At 41.3% G+C, this 22762-nt stretch overlaps 1 protein-coding gene across 1 annotated transcript in view; it reads left to right on the top strand.

Moving 5' to 3' along the window:
• PSTPIP1 (proline-serine-threonine phosphatase interacting protein 1) overlaps positions 1–10396 on the top strand; it is a 58398-nt gene extending 48002 nt beyond the window's left edge. Inside the window, exons 12-15 of the mRNA XM_075099948.1 lie at positions 2716–2800; positions 4306–4376; positions 5998–6092; positions 8077–10396. Coding sequence (XP_074956049.1) covers positions 2716–2800; positions 4306–4376; positions 5998–6092; positions 8077–8208 — 383 coding nt within the window. The 3' untranslated portion in view covers positions 8209–10396. The remainder of the gene's footprint in view (positions 1–2715; positions 2801–4305; positions 4377–5997; positions 6093–8076) is intronic.
• The last annotated feature ends 12366 nt before the right edge of the window (positions 10397–22762 follow it).

The raw sequence follows: 22762 nt of genomic DNA, 5'->3' as shown, positions 1-22762 counted from the left end.
GCAGTGGTGACAAGTCAGAGCCAACTTAATGTCTAACTGCACCCTGGTGTCCCCTTGACAGAGATGCTGCCTCTTCATTTGCAGCACAGAGATGACCAGACTTTGTATTCTGTTTTGTTCCACCTGCCCAATGGGGAATAAAATCTTTTTTTCCTCTCAGGAAGTTGTTGTATAAGGGCAAGACCCTAGTTGGGGGAAATTTTGAATTAAATTGGCTTTACTCCAGCATGAAGAAGCTATGTAAGGTTCACAGACTCTGTCTGTTCAAGCCAAAGCAGCCTTTTCATCGGCTTCAGTGATCAAAACCTCTGGGCTGAAATGGAGACTGGGACAGCAAGAGCTAAGAGCAGCTGTAAAATGAAAACATGCTGCTCCAGGGTAGGAGTTCTCCAAACACATCACCAGAATGGAAGCTATCTAATGTTTCACACAGCCAAATACAAACCACACCCTCTTACTTCAACAAGCAAATACAAGATATTTAGTGAATGCTTGCACTTTTGGGCAGCTGCTGCAGTAAAAGATCCACAGCCTTTATAAAAGGAAAGAAAAATCCCTATTCCATGTCTTCATTAGCTCATGATACATATCTATGCTGAAAAGATCTCCTCCTCCATTTATTTTTTTTTTAATCTGTGCACAGATATTCTTTTGCTTCCACTATCTGCTCTAACACTATACTGCATCGTGGAAGAGAAAATCCCCTTAGTATGCTCTCAGTAATACCAACAGAGCTTACTTCCACTCAGAGCAAGGAATAAGCTATATTGGCATAAGAAAATTTTATACTGATAAAAACCTTCCATGCTAGCAGTTGTATAGGTACAAATATCAGCAGTCCCAAAGGATAATTATCCTGTACAGGAACAGCTTACACACCTTTGATTTCATTGCAGAGCTCGGAGCTGGCAGCAGTTACACCCTAGGAACTTCTACAGGAGAGCTGGATGACTGAGCTATCTGAGGCCTGTTTTTCATTCAGCCTTTCTGTCATTACACCTATGATTATTAAGAATTGGGATTTGGGGAATTTTTTGAAACTAATATATTGATACTAACACACTGGATGCCATTTTGCTGCTACAGTTTATTCTTCTTCACATAGGGGATTTAAATTCACTGATACAGGAGCATTTACCAAGGAAAAAAACTACATTTTCACTGGCAGAAGGGAGAACTGTGCCTTGCAACAGTGTGAAACAACTTCTGTACACTAAGAATTTGTAATTCTCAGCTACATTTTTTTTCCTACGTGAGATTTCTCATTCTCCAGTCGCCTAGGCAATTTTCTGCAAACAGCTCTTGGCTATGTCAGGACTCATTTCTAATAAGAAATAGGTGGGAAAAACCCTTGAGAGCTTTATGAAAGACGAAGAAACAACTGACTTGCCTTTTTTTTTTTTTTGCCACCTTCTAGAAGGTGACATGTTCTGGAAGTAACATCCTAGCACCTCCACAGCTCTGGCTAATGAGTTTGCACAGTAGCATGTGGTGAGCTGTTGATCTATTTTATTATTTGTAAAATGCAGGAGGAAACCCACATGTTATATTGCATTGTGTAGCAGCAGACCTTCATCCTGACCAAACCTTTTGGCTTCTTGATCCTGTTGCTTACTCCCCTGTTTCCCCTAATCTTACAATGCATTATAGACTAGAAACTATACCAAGGTGACAATCTAGAAAGGTAATAGGAGACCCTTAAATTGGTCAGAAAAGTTCCTAATTACTGAATATCTTATTTGTAAGGATTCTTCACACTCACTAGTTGTACACACCTGCTCTGCTTATGATCTTGGCTGACCCAATATGAGAATGTCAACACAATCTTTAGCCCAGGTCCGATGTCTTTTTTAATTTGCTGCTATCAGAACTGAGATAATACGGTATCACAGACTTCACTCATGTTTGTTTGGCTTTAACACAGAGAAGGCAGAAAGGGTGTGTGGCCACCAGCTCTAAGCAACTACACTGGGAGCTATGAGATGAAAAATAAATAAATCCATGTGTAACTATTTAATCTGTAAAACTAGGCCTGGAAATGATCTCAATTTCACCCTTAATGACACCATAGGGAGAGTGGAGGAACTGTAATGTAACTGTGTTTGAAAGAACAAAACCCAAATATCTCTGGGTAAACAACAAATCAGCTCTCAGGAGGTGGATGGGGGAGATATGAAAGGTGGGGAGACACCCAAGCACAGGCCAGGAAACTGCTCATTATTGTTGCTGGTAATAACGTTCAGAAATCTCCCCAGCTCTGACAAAAATTCCTGACTCAATACATTAAGAAAAAAGAAACAAAACACACTGCAGCCAATTGTATCAAGAACATGGTTGAAGGCTCACAAGGACTGTGCTCTGCTCCCTTGAATCATGATCTTTAAGGCAACAGAGGAAACAATAATGGAAGAAACAGCCTTCTTAATTAGGGTCAGCCACAGCTATTAGAATGGCTCTTCAGGACCTTGACTGTGCTCATCCCAGGTCAAGAATGCCTTTCTACCAAGGACATACCTGCTTACAAGCACTTGAGTGGCTTTTGTCAAGACCCCAGGTCCCCCTCAGCTCCTCTAGCCACATTACAGGCGAGCGCAGATAGGTGCCGTGTTGCAGTATGCTCCAGCAGCCCCCATGGTTGCAACTGTCGCCTGCATTCTGGTGCCAAGAAAAATGTTTTGCCTGTTTGAACACCTCATTTTTATTGCACTGTTGCAGCTGCAATAGGATATGAGAACTACTACAGCAGAGAACGAAACAGAAGCAACAGCAGCCCAATCCAGTCATGCGGGATGATGAAGAGGTGAGTGGCAAACCTCGGTTCCTAGAATAGGTATGTCTCCATGTGAATGGCAATGTATGATGACGGGAAACAGGACCTGGAAAGTTATTACTTCCTTCATTGTAGCAAGACACAGCTACATATCAGTAAATATAATTTGACAGAAGATGTAAACCTATTAAAACCAGAGTCAGAGTAATTCTGCCATGGCCCAGTGGGAAGAGTGATGGGAGATGAGTTCATAAAACAATTAGTTGGCCAGCAATGGATAGCATTCACTTATTTCCTCTTTCCTAGTGACTCATGGCACATAGCAACAAAAACACTTTGTTCAGGGGAGGGCAAAGGTGAATCTTGCTGGGAGCAAAAGCTGGGGAGAGCTGTCTTTTTGGGCAATACCTCCTGGCTTATTGCACTGCCCAGCTGAGCAGAACAAAGAGCTGCTCTCTGTATCTAGACCAAAGGAAAAAAAAAACATCTAGTGGAATAACGGCAATTTTTTTTGATCCATTTATTCAGTTAAATGCTGTAACACGGATGCAGTTATATCAGCAGAAGAACATGGTAAATCTATTGGTTTAAATATTTTGTACTAGAATGGCAAATTCACAGTGGGAATGGCATCATGTTTAAAGCAGAAGAGCTTTATATTTTGACAAGCCTTATTACATGGCAAAGACAAGGAGCAGGTTGTGATCTCCCATTTGAAATGTGGTCCAGGCTTCTTAGTGAGCTGATAAGGTTCATACACAATACTTTGTTTTTCAGTTGGAAACCAGATCTTCTGTAATAATGAATTCTAATGCTGCATCCTATACAGTTACAGAAGACAGTTGTATTGCCATTTAGAATACAACCATGCTCTGCTTGGCAAGCAGCCCAGAGAGGCTCAGTCTGAGTTTTTCAGAAACTGTTCAGTTTGGATGTCCATTTTCCAGAAACACTGAGCATTCACCAGCTGAAAAATCAGACCCTTTAAATATACGTTAAACATAAAATGCTCTTTCTATCTATGCTTGAGAATCCTAACCCATATTCTCATTTTACTTAGTCTCCAGTACCCAGCTGTGATATAGAAAATAACTAGGGATAGAGTTAAAAAAAAATTTCACTTAAACTCACAGTTTTTAGGAAGGCTTGCTATACAAGCTCTGTCCTTTAAACTGTAACAGTTTTCCTTAAAGACAAAAAGATGCTAATCTCTTATAAACAACTGATAATTCTCATCACATTACTATTTTTAAATAATTGGAGTTTTGCACCATGAGCCTTTGGATCAACAACATCTGATGCATTTTATGCACAATTTATTGATGGGTTCAGTATTCTGTTGCGATTTTTAGAACATATTTTTAACTGAAGAGAAATAGGTCTACAGCATAAATGAAAACAGCCACAGGAAGAGGTGACATCTACCCAGTGCTGCAGCAGACAGAGGGAAGACTGAGTCAGACAGCTGAGACAAAGGAAAGCTCATATCCAGTCCTGTTCACTCATTTTGTCATTGGCTTCTCTTGGTTCTGCAGATTCTCTGGACTACTGCATGGAAGCAGCAAAAACAACACAGAGAGTGCCACTCCTTCAGCCCCTCCTCTTGGTATGACTCTTCAGGAAATAAACTTACCAGATGTTTGTTTTAGATCACATTGCTAAATCAAGCTTTGAAATGGAGCAGAAATGGTACAGCAGATATTGCCATGTTGGCAGTCAAGAGTAAGAGTAGTCAGAAAATGAATTTAGCTTTGGTGTGTATTAAGCAAATTTTCACAGTTTAAAGTGCCAAATAATCCATAAAATCTTCAAAACCTCTGTCTAGGCAAGGAGGAACTCTACACTCGGAACACCACAGTCTAACTTAGATAATAGTTTTCTCCTAAGGTAGGATACACTACCTCTAAAAAGCTTAAGAATACCTGAAGTTTTTAGCAGACCAGGTTCATGCCTTATGAATGCAAATAGCCATCTCATTTCACAGTTACACTGTTGTATTGCAATCCTATCTCAGCTAGGCATTTATCAGATGAAATTTAAAACATAGTATTTTGACTAGGCAGAAAGTAACAGCTTATTCTGAAAGCTTATTATTTTCATTGATCTGATTTAAAACTAAAACATTTTAACTGTGATTCTTGCCTAAAGAAAAGAAAAAGCTGGTTTAGAACAGCTTTAGAACATCCCAAATCAATTTCCTTTGTCAGGCCTGCCTGCTTGGGCACCCAGAAACAAAGCCCAGACTATCTTGTTGCATTTGGTGCTCAGCCAGGGGAGATGCTCCAGTGCTATAAAACCCCAGCTGGACCTGCCAGGCACCAGCTCAGGCTCGAGCACACATAGAGCAATGCAGCGTTAAGCACTTGAGGGTAGTCACTCCTTCTGAATTTCCTTCAGCTGGGGACAGGAGGGGAGAACATTCCCTGGACAAGACCCTGAGGAATGGCAAACACTCACACATGTTCAGCTTTGTCAGCTCCTCCCATGCTTGTCTTTCAGAATCTGAAAAGTCAAGGAGCCGACAGTGCTCCTTAGAGCAGGACAACTAAACCAAGGGTTGACTGTGGGATGGTACAGGCACCCTGGCCGCTCTGTGCACTGTCAGAGTGCTATCATCCCACTGAGTTGTCTTATGTGGGAAACTTCTGCTTGAGCAGGAGAAGCTCCCAGGCAGATGCTGGGAAGGAATAAGAGGTTTCCCTAATTATGGCAAGCTGGATTAAAATAACATCTTCCAAAAAAGTTAAGTCAGTGACGAATAGCTATCTGGGAACTATGGAAACTACTGGAAAATGTCTGGTGACCCATCAGCACAATATTTTCCATTTTTCTCAAGGGAAAAGGAAAAGCCCTATGTGACTTACTGAACTGCTAGAATTGTATACCACCAGTAGCAACCATTTTAAACCAGTTTAATCACAGCATTTCCCTCTTCAGGCCACCTGGATTGTACTTTAGCAGCGTAAACATTTTTCCCAACCTGGATGAGGCGAAAGCTAGTTTCTGACCTCCCACAAAGTTCAATGGGTGTATTATCACCTAATTGGTGGGACAGTTTTTGTGCAAGACTTTACCTACAGTTCACAGTAGCTTTTCTATACATGTACATCTCCAGACAGAGAGAACAGAAACCCTTGTATTTGTGAACTCTTGCATACGATCCCATGCATTTATAACCAACTGAACTCTTTGTTTCTGTGTGTTTGTGTTTTTTCCCCCACTAACAGAGAAAACAGACGAAGTCTATGCATCCATTTTTGTACAACAAGCTGGAATCACATCATCACAGGACTACAGAGTACTTTATGACTACACAGCCCAGGTAACAAAAGGTTTCAAATTAAATATTTCATAGTGTTGGATTTAGAACAGATTATTTGATCCAAACACCTTAAAAATGTTAATTCTGTGAAGGAGGTATTATCTTCACTTCACAGCCGGGGACACTTGGAAAACTATTGGTCAAGGTCACATGCAGAAGCCAGGAATCCCAATGGCTAGTTCTTGGCACACATCAATAGACCATGCTGCCTCAAGATGAAACAATAACATGTTTTGCAAGTGATTACACATTAGCGTACTACACCCCTCCTAAATCAGAGCTCCCTCTTTCTGGAGATACAGGAGACCACAAACACAAGGAAAACTTTATTTTTTAGGGGATGATGGCTACGTATGCAGTATTGTGCTTTCTGAACTTACATCTCTTGTGAAACTGAGGGAAAATGGCTACAGATTCCTTGTGTAAGAATATGTGACAGATGTTTATCTAGGAACTCTTCCCCATTTGAACTCCCTTATCATCCAGACAGTCCTGCTCCAGTTTAAGACACTGGCTTCAACTGAGGTGCTCTCCCTATGGGAAAGGACTGAATCCCCATAAATTACACTGTTTCCCTGTACTTCCATGTTGCAAGTTGCAGAATTACAGTGGACGTGGTCCATGTACCAAAGGGTTCTTATAAAGAGCAACCTGCATCCTTAACTGGGATATTGAACTCTCACTGGCTTCAGACCTATCTAGGCATAATACCATTAGTAAAAGGTTATGAATGAACAGGTTATGAATATTTCCTTATTCAGATGTACTCCAGAACCTCTTGGACTCTTGCTAAACCATTAGCCTCCCCTAATGGGACTTTCACAATTCAATCATGTTAGTTTAAAGGGTCTTTTTATTAGCTTTAGATCAGCAGAAGGAGCAGCATTTAGGAGGTCGTATATTACAGTGCAGACAGACCTTCAAACCAAGGGAAGAAATGCTTGCATGTGACAAAATCACATAGCCAGATAAATTATGAAAACAGGAAGGGACTGAAAAGGAGAGCTTTCTTATCATTAAAGCAGCATTCTGCACCTATCTTTTATTACATGCTCTTTGTTTTGCTTTGTTTTAAACCCTCTTTTATTATTTGCCTGAAATTTCATCCAAGCACAGCTGAAAGTACCTCACTATTTATGGCTGTTCCCCTGAGGAGACTGCTGGATCCCTTTGTCAGATCCTTACTCCAAGATTTGCCTTAAAAATATGACACACACGGATATACCCTGCTGAGAAAAGAGCCTGTTACTACTTCCAGTATATTGTATACTGAGAGCTCTCACTATCTGAGTCTGTTCTTACCTACTCAGGTATATTAAACTTAGATTCAGCTGAGGCATCAAACATATCTGGAAGCCTCTCTCACCCTGTTTTCTACTTTACTACGCTGTGGGTAGCAAAGTGGTTTCCTATGAAAAATAGGACAACACCACTGAATGGACCGATGGCCACCTGAGAGCTCAGCAATAGCTTACTTGCAACTACTCCATTTGTCTTGGAGATAAAAGTTAGCTGTCTCAGGAAGAGTTGCTGTACCTCCACTGGTTACCACTTTTCCATATTAAGAGAACTGAGAGACCTGTTTAAGGCTTGGATTAGTAGAGATGCTGTGTTTATCTCCCTTGGGAATTAAGCTGTGCACTGTTTTATTTAGCAACACCTGCAGACTATGAAAGGGTCATGGTTAGCTGGTTTAAGGCAGTTGTATTTAACCCTTTCTGGCCTTCCCCAATGATACTACAGCCAAGTTGCTCAGGCAGAGACACCATGGAAACTGGGGAAATTTCAGGATCTTAAGGAAATCACCAGCTCAGTAAGTGCTTAATCCCTCATTGTCTGGTATCTCAGGTTCATTCCCAACCTGAAGGTCACTGGCGGACTTTTGATGAAAGGCAGGGTAAAAAAAAAAAACAACACTGAATACGTGCTTGGGCCTGCCTGTGCTCTCAGGCTAACCACATTTCCTTTCCCTGTCTCCTTTCAGAACATGGATGAACTGGACATCAGTGAAGGAGACATTGTAGTTGTCATCGAAGAAAATGAGGATGGCTGGTGGACAGCAGAAAGGAATGGGCAGCGAGGCTTTGTGCCAGGGTCTTATCTCAAAAAGCTTTGATGAAAAGAAGCCCCAGTCCTCAGACTTTAAAACTATTCTATTACCAAAACCAAACAGCACACAAGGTCTGCTTCAGCTGACCAAAGGCAACCCATAATACTGTATTCTACAATTACCAGTCAGGAAATAACCAAGTGACCATGCTTTACTATTCCTTCCTCCTGCCCCATTTCAGCACCTCCTGGCCTACACGGTCTGCAAAAACTCTCTTCACCTCAGAGAGATTAGGACTTGCATTCTTGCCACAATTCTTCTTACCCTCAGCACACTGTGCTGCCATCAATGTTGCAAAGCTTGGCGAATCTGGGAGGAAAATTCTGCCCAGAACTTAACTGCACTAAAGGAAAAAGATCAAGAAAGCAAGTGCTGTTTCTCCAGGATGGAGGACCACCTCCAGACAGCTTGTGAGCCACCCTCATGGTCACAGCAGCCATGTTCTCTGCCATGGATCCCCTCCTCACACTGCACAGGCCATGCAAGCATTTTTGACAATGGGGTGGGAAGCACACAGCTTTGATGTCACGGGGTCTTAGCTGTACAAAGCAAGGAAGAAGCTCTCTTAAATTCCTTTCAAGCCCCCTTTCAAGTTCCCTTTACAGCATGTAGGTAACCAGGGAGAAAGGTGGGGAACCCTCCACTGTTCTTTATCTTTTCACTGGTGAAAATACAAAAAGCAATGAATGCAGCTGGAGAGGAGCACCTGAAGGACCGAGACACATCAGTAATAAGAAAGAATAAGGCACTCCCCATCATGGCCATCTCCTAATACAATGAAATCCATGCTATCCATGGCTCTGCTTTGCACTGGATTCTGGGCAGCAAAATAAGGACAGATGATGAGCCCAAAGCTTGCTTTTGCCTTGGTTAGATGGTTCCTCCCTGGGATTTTTCATGTTTTAGAAAAACCAAACAACAACAAGACCAAACTAGCAAAGCCTCCAGCAGGGCTGTACTGCCCTGATCCCCCTCCTCTAAGCACCAGAGAGAAGTGCCAATTACCTCCTCATGCAATCTGCGTATCCTTGTTGTCAGTGCATTCTCCTTTCAACTCCTCTGTCCCCCTGGCCGATCCTCTCCTCCTTTTCTGCCTAGAGGTTTTTCTGTCTCCAACTGCTATCTACAGCCTTTGCACCTCTGTGACTGCTGGCATAGATGGGTCCCGGTACCTTTCCAGGCACTTCTAATGTGCTTGTTCTTCAACAAACCCTCTTCAGAGAAGCCACACTGTGCAGGTTCACTGTATTTCATAGATTTCATCTCTATCAGCCTTTCTAGTTTAGTATTTAAAAATGTTTCCAATTGCCACTGTACTTACCAAGTACAATTGATAGATCCTTTTTGCTACTCCTTACTTTTCAGTATTTTGAGATGGTTAAAAAAAAAAATAAAATTGGTGATTTAGCCTGAAGCAGAGCACACTATTTCTGTGGGCAGAATGACCTTGTTTGCCATGGTTTCAGGTTTTAAAACTGAACCAAGTCAATGAAAATGAGTTAAACTACCGCCCAAAAGGCAGGGATCAGGGAGGAACTGTTAGCTAAGACACAGCAGAAAAGACAAAGAGAAATCTAGACAGAAGAAAAAGTCATAATGGTCAATGCAATTACTCCTTAAATGAAACAGAACGAAGGTCAGAGGCACTTGCAGTACCTTATTCTAATTTCTTGCTTCAAGAATGGCATAAAACTTGCTGCAGGCCCTTTTTCTTTAGTTCCCTGCAGTCCTTTGCCCAAGCATACTTCACCTTCCCATACCTCCCCAAGTTATTATGCAACACATCTACATCAGTGCTGAACCACACATCAGCATAGGCTCAAAGGAGTTGCAGGAACTTGAATGACATTTAACGCACTAGCTTATATGAACAGTAGTGCTTGATCAGGCTGAAGATGTTAATGACTGATTTCCGTGACAAAATCTAAATTGAACAGTGACAGAAAGATGGTCCACAATAGCCTTCAACTAGACCACCGCACTGTGAATGGTAGCTGTCAGAGACAACTACAACATCGCTTGTTATGTACAGCACGAGAGGAAACTCGAAGTATGAGAGATTTAATATATTTGCTTCTGAACACTCAGTCTTCCACAAAAAGAACTGTAATAATCCAACAAATACTGAAATAAATTTAGGTAGATATTTTGCAGATTATCTCAATTAAAGAGAAAAAAAATAAGCCATTGAGATACATCTCCTCTAATTGTGTGTCGCACATGGATTTTGCTAAGACTCCTCACTTTTCTGGGGGCCCAGACAGCCTCACACAAGATGCTGCAGTCCCCAGTCCTGGTTACCCTGAAATCCTGTTACAGCTCATCTTTGCTTACATGTACCACATGGTCTGCATCACTGACAGACAGCTAGTAGAATGGTGACTGCTGTTCCTGCCCCATCAAATAATTTTATAGTTTTGCTGTTAAACACAGGAAACTGGTTTCCTTTCTACCTATCTCCTCTTCTGTCAAGTAAATACTGTTTAAGTGCAAGAGGCTATAGATATTTCAAAATCTACCCAGTGTCATAGCATCTGGGTCCCACACATTAACTCCAAACTGCCCAGGAAATGTAAAGGAGAGGAATCATGAGAAAATATTGCTGCTGCTTTTTCATGGATTAATTTGATAAGTAGTTATTACGCCATATCTAGGCAGTTTGCCCTATCGGTGTGGCAGCACTTGTCAGAAATAGAACAGAGATATGAAGAAACACCCACAGCTTCTGAGTACACCCATATTTTAGGTGTCATCCACCCCTTGTCAGCAGGAAAAGCAGGAGTGTCAAATGCATATTTCTGCCTTAATAATATTGCTTTAATAACAGTGTTTCCTCTCCAGTTTGGTAACACTTGGGCAACAAAACTGATGCATTCAAGTAATCATTTATTTTTCAGGGAAGATGGGAAACTGAAATGGGCCCTTCCAGGGGAAGGCATTCTTAAACTGAACTCCAACTTTTTTGGTTGAAATTCTTTTTGGACAAATACTTCTGATAAGCCTCCCCTTTCATTTTGATTACCATTTTTTTGACAAGGAGGTGCCAAGCAACATGCAAGGACAAAATAACAGTGGAAAACAAAGTAGTGTGTTTGTCAAGATAACTCCTATTTCATAGCACTCTCAAAATAAGCAGACCACCTCTTCACTGATGCTGCTAGTGGTCTGGCTCTGTGTGGGTTCGCACACAAGAAGCTGTTCCCAGAGAGCGAGGAGCATGCTTTTGCCAGCTGCTCTGCAAGGGGGCAACCTAATTACCTATCTATAGCCTGTGGCTAGTATGTATATACAGACAAACTAATTCAAGAGAAGTTACAATAAAGTTACTCAGCTCTTTTTGACTTAGCACTGCAGGATTTCAGTTTGCACAACAGTCAACAAGTATTTCATGCTGAACAATTTCTGACCTGTAACTGTTAACTCTAGAAATTTTGACTAGGCCATAAGAAACAGGCATCATCCATCCATCCATTAAATGAGTTGCAAGAAAGATTGGGAGTCATTTCCCTCACAAACCACAACAGAATAGAAAGGGACTGAGGTTAAAACAACTGCTCTTCTAGACGATTTTGGATTTGAGGAACACGGCCATGAGATTACTATGAAAAAGTGTAGTGGTAATCCGTGCTATTATTTCTTTAACTGCAACAAGAATTCAAAGGTTGGAAAGAGGCCCAACAGCAACCTTAAACCAGACTCAGATATGCACATTATTCTCTTTTACCGTGTTATTATTAAATAAGGAGAAGAACAGGAAAATCTGCTTACAAATAACATTTAACCAACAACAACCATACGTAATTAGGAAATGTCTACAAGAGCAGTGCAAGGCCCATCTCTGCACAGAAAAGATCTCAGCTGCTGCATATGGCATTAAAAGCCCCACAAGCAAGGGGTAAAACTTGGTCAAACAAAGTAGTGTCAGACTAGAAACAGAGACATCCAGGTGACCCAGCTCTAGACAATCAACGCAGTGCTTAACCACAAAGAAAGGACCTCCTGCTAAGCTCACAGGTCCATTGCTACAGGCGGCTCCCTTCTAGCTTTTTTTACAACTAGTCAGCTGAAAGGAAGAAATCAACCCCTTTACAGCTGAGCAGTGGGCACAGCAGGAGCACAACAGCTGTTCAAGGTTTAAAGTGTTTGCCACCTCCTTGAGGACCATGGCTTGAACTCTCTATTATGAATAACCCCAGTATACTTCAGCCAAAGTATTAGCAGATGATATACAAAAGACATAAACAGCAGCAACTGTTACCTTGGATTCCTTCTCACCTTGCTTCTTCAAGAGGTGCATTCGAGGTCTGAGTCTCCTTCCCAGAGGTAATTCTCCAGGCAAAGACTCCTGATTGCAGCTACAACCTCAGTGATTACTGAATGCAGTTTAAGTGGAAGCACATGAATGCCAAGAGGAAATTCATTACAAGCCATGCATCAAGTGGTGTCTAATAGCCTGGTTGGACATTAAGAAACATCTAACCTAAGCACTGGTGGATATGCTTTCTTTTCTGGTACTATGTAACCTCTTGGCTGTAGCATTGCTAGATGGCTTAACTGTGCATGCTTAGAGAACCCAGGGGACTCTACATCAGTACTACACACAGCCTGCTGCACCGAAAGGTCACTGTTAACCTTCAGTATGACTGGCAACAACTCTGCACAGTATAGGACCAGCTGTAAAGGCCTGAAAAGCAGTCTCTGCTGCTCAATACCATCTCTTTTCCCTTGCTTTGCTGTTCTCCAGCTCGCAGTGCTGTGGCACCAAAGCAAGGGCAGTTACCGGCCACGTAGCTACCAATACTTCACAAATCCTCAAACAGAAACTACACTCATTGCTGGTGAGCAAGGAGAGCAGGAAGGTGCCCTTAGCTTGGCCTTCACGCTGAGATCAATGTCTCCTTGCTGCTATGGGGTCATGGACACAACCAAATGGCCAAGCCCCTAAAGTAAAGCAGAGTTGTCTACTACAAAACAAAACTAAAAACCAGCATTAGGGTCAGACACTATAATCTACCAGCAGCATTCACCAGCTTCCTAAACTAATGACAGTACCCATCACAGGTGGGTTTACAGTGCAGCTGTGATGTGTTAGGCATGCTCACTGTAGCTGAGGCTAAAGGAGAGAGAATAGCTGGGGTTTTGCTCCCTGGGAAGAGAAAGGAGATAAAGTTGTGATGTTAGGTCATACCAGGCTTCTGGAAAGTAAATGGCTGCTAGGGGCCTGCAGGGGTTGATGGACTGTTTTTTTTTAGGGGAAAGGATACTTCTGTGGAGTAACTAGACTGTGGAAGAAGAGGTGGAATTAGTGTCCTGCCTGTGACTAGGTTACTAACAGAGTAATGCCCCTTCTACTTAGAGAAAGCAGAGAGGCAAAGAACTTTTAGTCAAACTGTTAGCCATTATCTATTCTTCGTTAGCAATTATCTAATTTCAGCAGCCAGCTCACATATCAGATGAGGGAAGCTCAGAGCCACAGTTATCTCCAGATTTGTGCACTCCTGGACCACACATAGTGCAAATTTGATCTGTTTCTAGAATGGCCAGATAATCATATTTCCATCAAATTAGCCAGTGCACATGGTACAGTGCTCATCCTGTCCTTCTACCAGCTGTTAAAGGACAGCTGACACCTGATCTGGCACAAAGCCGCTTGGTGCAACATCAAGAGCACATTTACAGTCTATTACTGCTGTGTGCCATGTGGCTGCAGCATTTCTTTCTGACACAAGGGCACAGAAGGCAGATCCACTATGGTGGTGTACTCTGACTGAAAGGCTAGATCTTGCTTTTAGATATAAAACTCTAGTAACAATCACTGAGACCTCCCAGCAAAATCAGGAGAGATCAGACTCACGCCCCTGAAATTTCTAAGAGGAAAGACAGAATCCTCCAAAACCACCAGACAAACAGCAGTGGGCTTAGAATGTAACTCCCAGTTTATAGCCAGGAGTTTCCACAGATCACCTTGAGGATAAAGTGGGTACAAAACCAACTGGGGGGGGGGGGGCAGGCAAAGAGAGAACAGATATCCTAAGAGGTTCTTTAAAATCAGAAGGAATTTTACTTATCGGATCTAAAAGGGCCAGTGTTGTACAGATTTGAGAACATAAAACAGCATGTATAACCCCAGCTTTGCTGCCCTTACCGTAATTCAACCAAACCACCAAATCAAGGGCAGACATACAGAGAAGTAACCAGTATGTTAACTGGTGCAAAGTGAATGAACTATAACTGCATCAGTGGTGCTTTGACTCAAATTCTCTTTGACTTTGAAATTCTGGCATTTGCTGCAGCCCCTGCTTCAGAGTAAATGGACATACAGTACAGCTAAAGCAATTCCAGCCTAAACTTGAATGAAATTTCCTGTGTGAGATTACACACTTGGATTGGTCAAGGGGCACAGGCTAAACCCTTTAATAAAAAAAGTCACTGACTTTGTGAAGCAAAGGTATGGCTTTGGAGAAGTCATGCCTCAGTTTCCCCATTCATCATGGGGAGTTTGCAAAGCATCTTGATGCCATGAACTGAAAATCCTTCTGGCATGCTAAGTGTTTTTGTGATTGTTCAATCCCAGACCCAGTCTACACAAGCCAGCGTTGGGTGGTGGTCAGATTAATATTTGCAATAGAAAATCTTGTGCAAAAGGACAAATTATATTGTGTACACAGTGCTGTTGCTTGTTTTGTAATACAACTGGATGGCTCTTGGGAAGGGGGTTGCAGACAGGAGATAACACACTCAATGCAAGGAGCTTGTGGGGGAGTTTAGCACATTCCCTTCCACTTTGCAAGGGCACAAACGCTCAACAGCTGCATCTAAGGAAGAATTGTTCTGAAACTTTAAGCTGAAAGCAGTCCATGGAGGAACTTCTTGGGAAACTGGTGAACTTTAACCTTCCCAGAATAAGAATGTTAACAGAAGTGTGAATGGGAAAGCTTTCAATGCACTGATAGACGTGAGAAATGCTTTGTCTTTAGAGAAGGGCTGCACAACCCTTCTTGTGTCTGAAGCCCTTCTGAGGATGGGAGACATGAGACAACTGACTTTGTTTGCTAAGTGGCAGCTAATGGTTTTACTAAGGTCACTGCTCAATTCACCAGCTGTAGGGGGATTCAAAACCAAAGAGAAGTTCTTATTCTAGGGCTAGAAGAGATCTTGAGAAATGCATCCTCCTTGCTCTGCAAAGTCCTCTGCCAGCTTTTTTAACCAGAGAGCTTATCAGTACAAGCCCTAAATTCAACTTAATATTTGCTCACTCTGCGTACTGTACTCTCAGTGCACCATTTCCTGATGCTGACATCTTTGTTTCCCACCAATGTGTACAAACGCTGCCAGGCTAAGACGGTGGTTTTAAGCTTTTGAAATGTTTATTGTATTCAAAGCACAAGAGCACTCTACAGAGTGCTGGACTATTAGCAACAAGCGTGCTTCCCAAGGACAGGGCATTCTCCAAGTCCTGGAAGTTCCAGGAGTGCCTAGTTCTTCTACAGTACGTACCAACAAATAAAATCTTGCCTATTGCTTGTGAGGTATTTGGTAGAGGCCTGGCACAGGACTACACAATGCAGCTTTGCCAAAGATGACTTATTCTTCTCTTACTCTTAGCTGAGGCAATAAGAACACTATCCATTTACCTGATATGCTGGCAGACTCATTCAGTGGCAAGCTTGACTTAATTTCAGATCTTACTGCTTCCTTTGTCCAGGTGGGAGAAAAGTTTCAGAACTCATCAAAAGCAGTTTTCTAGACTGATTCATACTTAGGCTTACAAAACAGACTGCTTTTGCATGCAAGGCATCCTAAATGCACCCAAGCCTCCCAAATGTCAGTAGTTTGCTTAAGGATTTCATTTGCATGAAAAAAATAAATTCCAGTTCTTCAGTCACAGCCTGATGCTAGCAAAGGTCTGACACTGCAGTTATCCTGGAAAAAGCTAAAGTTATTCTTTGAAATGGAGCAGGAGCCCTTTGGTGAAAGGGGCTGTTGCCTGAAGCACCATGCTTCCAAGATGAAAGCAAAGCTGTCCATTCTCTGGAATGTCAACAGGAGCAGCTCTGTGACCCCACACTGCTGTGGCTCACCAGTTACCACTAGTAACCCATGTTTGCAGGCTTCCTTCTGGCAAAGGGAGGAAAGGTTTAAACTCAAAAGCTTTGATGTAAAGCATGATCATTCAGGGTAGAGAAGCAGGTAAGAGCAAAAAGTGTTGTCCATCACATAGCACTAAAAAGTTGAAATTTTGCAGAAGTGTTTCTTTGCTTGCTCCAGGAGGATCACTAATGGAGTCTCAGTTGTGTCACCAGACTTGAGCTCTGATGATCTATTTGCATCATGGTTAGAGTTCCTGTCCAGGTTTGATCTCCAGAACCTGGCCATGCTTTCAGGTTATGGGTGAAGTATACTTGATGTTGATCTGCACTGTAAATATACCACACGAAATAGAGCTGAACAGCTATCCTGGAGCCTAGACATGGAAGGAAACAACAGCTGCTGCTAGGCACAGATCCAGCAGATATTACTGTAGTCACAGCAAGGACTAAGTCAAAGCTATATGCCTGGACTAAATATGTATCATGAAAAGAAAGCCTGTGTCATGAAGCCAACTGCCATAGTGAGGAATTAAAGAAACAGGCGGGCATACTTGACATCTCATGTTTACTCCTGCTACACCAGCCAGCTGTCAGGCCATTAAAGCTGCCTGGGGTGCAACACATGGCCAAGGAGCAGCTGTACCTCTGTGCTTCCCCAGCATCTCCTTCTCCTCCATCTAGTGACAAGTAGCCTGCAATTTTGCCTTGTTTTTGAGCACTAATCTTTGTGATATGCTATACAGAAGGAAAGATGACTTGTTGCAGGACTACCTCAGCATTTCTTTGCTGATACTCCTTTCACCTGGAAGTAGGAGAGAAGGGCAAAGTTTACACCTACTCCTATGCAGGGCACAGGCAAACTATGACACTGCCTCATCAAAATCAGACCAACCCAGACTTCCAAAAAGCAGAAGCAACATAACGCTGGTATATGCTACTGATTTTGCTCTCTCCTAGTCAGTCCCAATACTGAACAGTATCACCAAAACCCAGATGGACAAACAGCAAATCGAAGAAAGACAGTCCTATAATAGAAGTGAAAGTGCTTCAGTGCTGAAGCAGTCTAGAAATATGAGAATGATATGCAAGGCAGTGGGAAACAAGATAAGAATGACAGCATCTTGTCACCCAACAGCCATACACAGCCTATAGCAACCAACAGATACCGTTGCCACTTTATGGGTCACTGCATCAAGTTTAGCAGTTTGGCAGACAGGGGAAGCTTCAAGCTAGCACCAGTTTCAATATAGCATAGATGTCAGCTTGCTCTCTTGCCTTTTAGCAGCATCCCAAGCATATATCATGTTTTAAAAGCTGCTGCCCCCAAAAGACCTTTCCATCTACTCAACACAGCTCCAGAGGAAACAGATCAGCTATGAGAAGCTGCAGAGACTGGCAAACAAAAGATTAGCAAGGTAAGTTTTAAAAAAGAATGCAGAAGTGGAAGTAGGCTTATTGTATGTTGAAAGGGCAGCTGCTCCAATCAGTGGGGGTGGCACCAAAGAGCAAAAATTGGAAAAGACAATTTAGAGGCTCAGGTGGCAGTCTGCTAAGCACTGCATTCATCCAAGTGCACGCTTATGCTACAGGACATAGTACACAGGAAAACTTAAGATCCACTGCACTTAAAGACTTCTATTGCATTTCAGTGAGATTTATCTCAGGCCTAAGATTAAGTCAGTTACAAGATCCACTAACTCCATATTGTGGAGGCTATCACTACTGCTATTATCAAAGCACTTCTCAAACCTCATCTGAAACTCCAAGTACTGAAAAAAAAAAATAATCTTACAAGCTGTCCTCTTCTTGCTATCAAGAGGGTTTTTGTTTTTTTTTTTTTTTACTAACTTCATTAAACTGAGCTTCTTAGGGGGGAAAAATAGTCTATTTAATAAGACAAACACACACCTGATCATGCCTTACTATAGTCTGAATGAGATTCTCAAATTCTCATGAGCCTCTTACTAGGTTGCTGAAAGACAGTAAAGCACAGGACTTCCACTGCAGTGTACTTAAAAGTAATTTTAATAGCAGCAAGAAGAAACAAAGCTCAATTAAAAGACACACTTAAGGCAATTTTAATCCCATGTGTTAAAAAGCTCTGGATGAGGTCAGGCTCACTGCTGCAGGCACGCTATATGCTTGTGTGCTCCACATAGCATACATGTTTAATCATTCTTTGATTAATCTCCTGTGCAGTCTGCACTGAGACCTCATTGCCTCTTCAGCAGAAGGCACCAGACCCAGGTGGTTTGGATGAGCAGCCACTTCAGCTGTGCAGCTAGGGTGAAGAAAATATACTGCTAGCTGTCTGAAGCTGGAAGTACTGTCAAGCAATACAGAACAGATTCAGCCATCCCCTTAAATAAAAACACCAACCTTTCTCCCCCCCCAAATCACCCAGTGTTGCTAGTATTAACAGCTTCACTGGCTGATGTAAAAGTAGTAACTGCTGAAAAGAGTGGCTAGACTTCATAGATAGCATTATCAGCATTTGACAGCTTAGTGAAACATGAAAATGTAATCAATGTACTAGTGTAATCGGTCCTACAGAGCATACATCAAGCCTACCAACAGGGTGCCAAAAATAATTTTTGGTTCTGTATTTCCTATGCTGTAAGATCTGACTGTAACAGAGCTGAATTTTGGTGGACTGCACTACAGAAGACAAGTCACGCTAGATTAAGTAGGCGGATAGGAACATCCTATGTATTTAAATTAGTTGGAATATACAATACATGGAAGAAAACTCTTGGGAGCAGTCAGCTACATCTAGAAATTCAGAAATGTGACATTTGGTATGCAAAAGTAGCAGGATTGCCTTGTATTGAGCTACAAGATAGACAAGAGGAAATCCAAACAGGAACTGAAAGTGTTAGATGCAGGAGTCAAGGGAAAAAGAGCTGGAATGAAACAAATTCATCCCATCCCCTAAAAAGCATTGGCAGATATGGGCATATTAGAAAGGCCAAATTCCAGCAACACCAACATTCCTATCTAATACAACCCAAAGCTTATTCATTCTTCCAGTAAAAAAAAAGTATTTTCTGATGTATTAACTTAATTTGACTTACTGCAATTTAAGCCCATGATTTTTTCTTTCAACAGTCATAAAAAAATACACTCTTCAAATACATGAAAGATTTCTACTTAGAGGAAGGGAAGAAACTTAACATTCTCTTTGCTAGAATGCTGATCTCAAATAGTTACTATGTATGGATTCTGCACGTGAAGAAGATAAAGGCATTTAATCAGTGATGCTAAAATTGAATGAGAAATTAATAACTCATGTTTAAAGCATTAATGAGAATGGTGTTCAAACATGTTTCAAGACGGTAACTAGCTAGAAAACACAGGAAAAGGGGCAGTAAGAAAAGATAGGACAACAGCGCAGATCAGAGATACCAAGCAGGTTGAATTAACATAGAGCTTGGATAGAGTCTACACAGCAAACTACAGCACTATTGAGCAAACCAAACTAGTTGGTACTGGAAGCAATGGACCTGTGGTACTCCTAGCATTAAGCACAGGCACATTTATGGTCTTTTTTTCCTCACTAATATTAAGTAGCCCCTATTAAACTGCATGCTGCCATGGCTTGATTGCCTTCAATACTTGAGCTTACCTTGAACTAGCTAGTGGAGGTGACTTTAGACTACACTGCAGACTGAAGTCCTATGCTAAAAAAGGGTCAACAGTAACTGCCACAAAAACAATTAGCAACTAAAAATGTACCAGAGGAAAGCAAAACTCTTCCATCTTGCTCACACCTGAGTGTTTAGGTTTTTCTTATTTTTTTGTGTCGTTCATTATGACAATGAAGTCTACACAGGAAAATATTGTTTTGAGTTCTTACAGGAGTCTGAGTTTCCTTATGGTACAACTTCATTTAAGAGGAAAAACTCCCACTATAGGTAACATAAAAGCAGAAAACCTGTTTAAAAGAGTATTACTTGTTAGACAGGCCCATGCTGTTCAGACTTTTCCACTGTTCTTTAATACTAATGTGGTTCCTTGCTCAACAGCAAAGAACACTCTGAACTTAAACAAAATCTCATTGCAATGCAAACCTTTTGACTTAGGTGAAAAAAAAGCTTGGATGCAAACCTTGCTTAGACTGTTCGGCAACGAGTCAAACAAAGACATATAGCTTCACCAGCTTGCTAAAAGAAGTTTGTAATAGCTCTTTCACCCACAGGACAGAAATCTAGTCTTCTACTGTCATTTTTCTTAGCACTTGAATAGTTTGCTAAGAGCAGAGTTTTATTAACAGTAGCAGGCAGCCTGGATCCAGCATATGTGGGAATTCAGCCAGAAGATGAGTAAGTCAAGCAGCTCTTCTCAGGCACAAGACAGGCTTTTAGAAATGCATATGCTTTAGTTGTAGGAGAAATCACAAGTCTTCAGATAAAAGCAAGTATTGCTCACATAGACAGCAAGAAGCCCAGCATACCAAGACACATTTGAATACTAATGTTTTAATATATTTACAATTAAGTTCTCCCTGTATATTCATTCAAATTTAGTGCTGTTCTGCTACAGGCAAATTTAAATACTAAATCAGCCACAATTTACACATACAGCACTTCCATGAATGGGTGCAAACTACACCTGCATTTTTACAATTTATAATGCACAGTAACAGCATCCCCTCAACAAGCAGAACAACCTGTTTTGCTTTCATTCTTTAAAGCTTTTAACAGGACACCGGTATGTGAACTACAGCTGAATAGGCCTCACATTTGTCATCTGCCTTTAATACCAAAATGTTTCCTTTTCTACAGGACTCAGAATTAAGAAATTCTTCTCCAGGGTTATATTGGGACTAAAGACCGAATTTCAGAAGCCGGCCAGATTATCTTACAGTTCTGGAATTCTAAGCAAAAGGGATTTATAGCCAAACCAAGGCTTTTGGTACGATGGTAATGTTCAACATTAACCAAGCTAAACTATAGTGATCCAGTAATAAATATTTGAACTGTCTGGCTTCTAATCACCTTCAGAATCCAGGAAGTCTACATAGCTGGAAGTGATGACAAGGTATGGTGGCAGAAGTCAGTATTATCTCAATCCCATCCCACTGTTTGTGCTAATCAGCGCACAGCAACCCAAGCACACTTACAATACAGGATCATTCAAAGACTGTAAGTAGTAAAACCTCATGCTACAATTGTACCACTTGTTCCAAACTTCAGCATGTCATACAAAATGCAGTGTATTCAACCCTTCCAAGTTTGTGTTTGGGTTTAAATTATTTAACACACCACCATAGCTCTATCCATACATCCAAGACCTACTGCCAAATCATGCAAGATGACCACTGGTTCCTAGAAACAACTAACACACAACAGTTAAGTTAGGTTGGGCTTTGTTTAGATTGTATTTTATGCCAAAGAGACCTGTAAAATATTTGAGTAGATGCAGAAGAAGTTTCCACATTCCAGCATGAACTCTGTTTTTTAAAGCAAGCAGACCTGATCAACAAGCAAGTATTTAGTGCTATACCATCAAGTCATCTCTACTCCAGATCCATGTCCTCCAGCAAGATTAACAAGTACAGGCACTGTAATCTCTCTATAACTATCCTCACTTCAAAGAGGCATGTTCAGACTCTTGACTGTGGAGTTTATTTCGGCCTTGTTCCTAGTAAGAGCTGACTACTTTTTGAAGCATCCTTAGCTTTGTTTTGTGCAAAGCAAGTCTATTTTAAGACTTCCCCTGGTCCGATTCTCACAAGCCAGGGTCATCTTGATCTTATTAGTCTGGGATCCTGACAAGAATATCTACAATATACACAATACCACATGAATATGCAATATCACATGATGCAGATAATCCTTAAATTTGTCAACTCTTCTGATAATAGGTTCTGTTAGCAGGCTTGCTGCCACATCTGGGAAATTTAACACCAGACCCAGGAAGTCTTTCAGGTTATTAAGCCAAATACTCTATTAAGAATGAAAATCTAGGCCCCAAGGCATATAATCGGAAACCTACCTTTAGAAATTAATGTAGAATTCCAAAAGTGTACTACTTCAGCAGTGAAACAACTCTAAGAACTTAAATTCCTCACAAGATGTGTTAGACTTAACAGACTACACATATTAGAATTATCTTTTCCTAAGTGATGTTTCTTTGGATATTTGAGAATATTACATTGCTGCCAGTCAGAGCATGTCTACTTTGCATGATAAAACACATAAGCAACTGGTGAAAACACTGAACATTCCTGGCTTCTGCAAAGAATGATGCAACTGAAGCCATGGAAAGCAGAGCAGTGACTAAGCATCTGGATAATAGAAGACATATTAATGCATAATTAACATACAGCTATTTGCCTCCCCCACTGAGGGGCAACAGATTCTTCCTTAATTGTATTCACAAGATGTTAACTATCTACCAAGTTCAACCAGTTTGTTGTGCTGTGTTTCTCTAGTATCTAGTTCTCTAGTATAATTTCAAATAAAAAG

Source organism: Phalacrocorax aristotelis, chromosome 7 (genome assembly GCF_949628215.1).
Source record: "Phalacrocorax aristotelis chromosome 7, bGulAri2.1, whole genome shotgun sequence".
Classification (NCBI taxonomy): Eukaryota; Metazoa; Chordata; class Aves; order Suliformes; family Phalacrocoracidae; genus Phalacrocorax; species Phalacrocorax aristotelis.
This window is presented reverse-complemented; position numbering and strand designations above follow the sequence as displayed.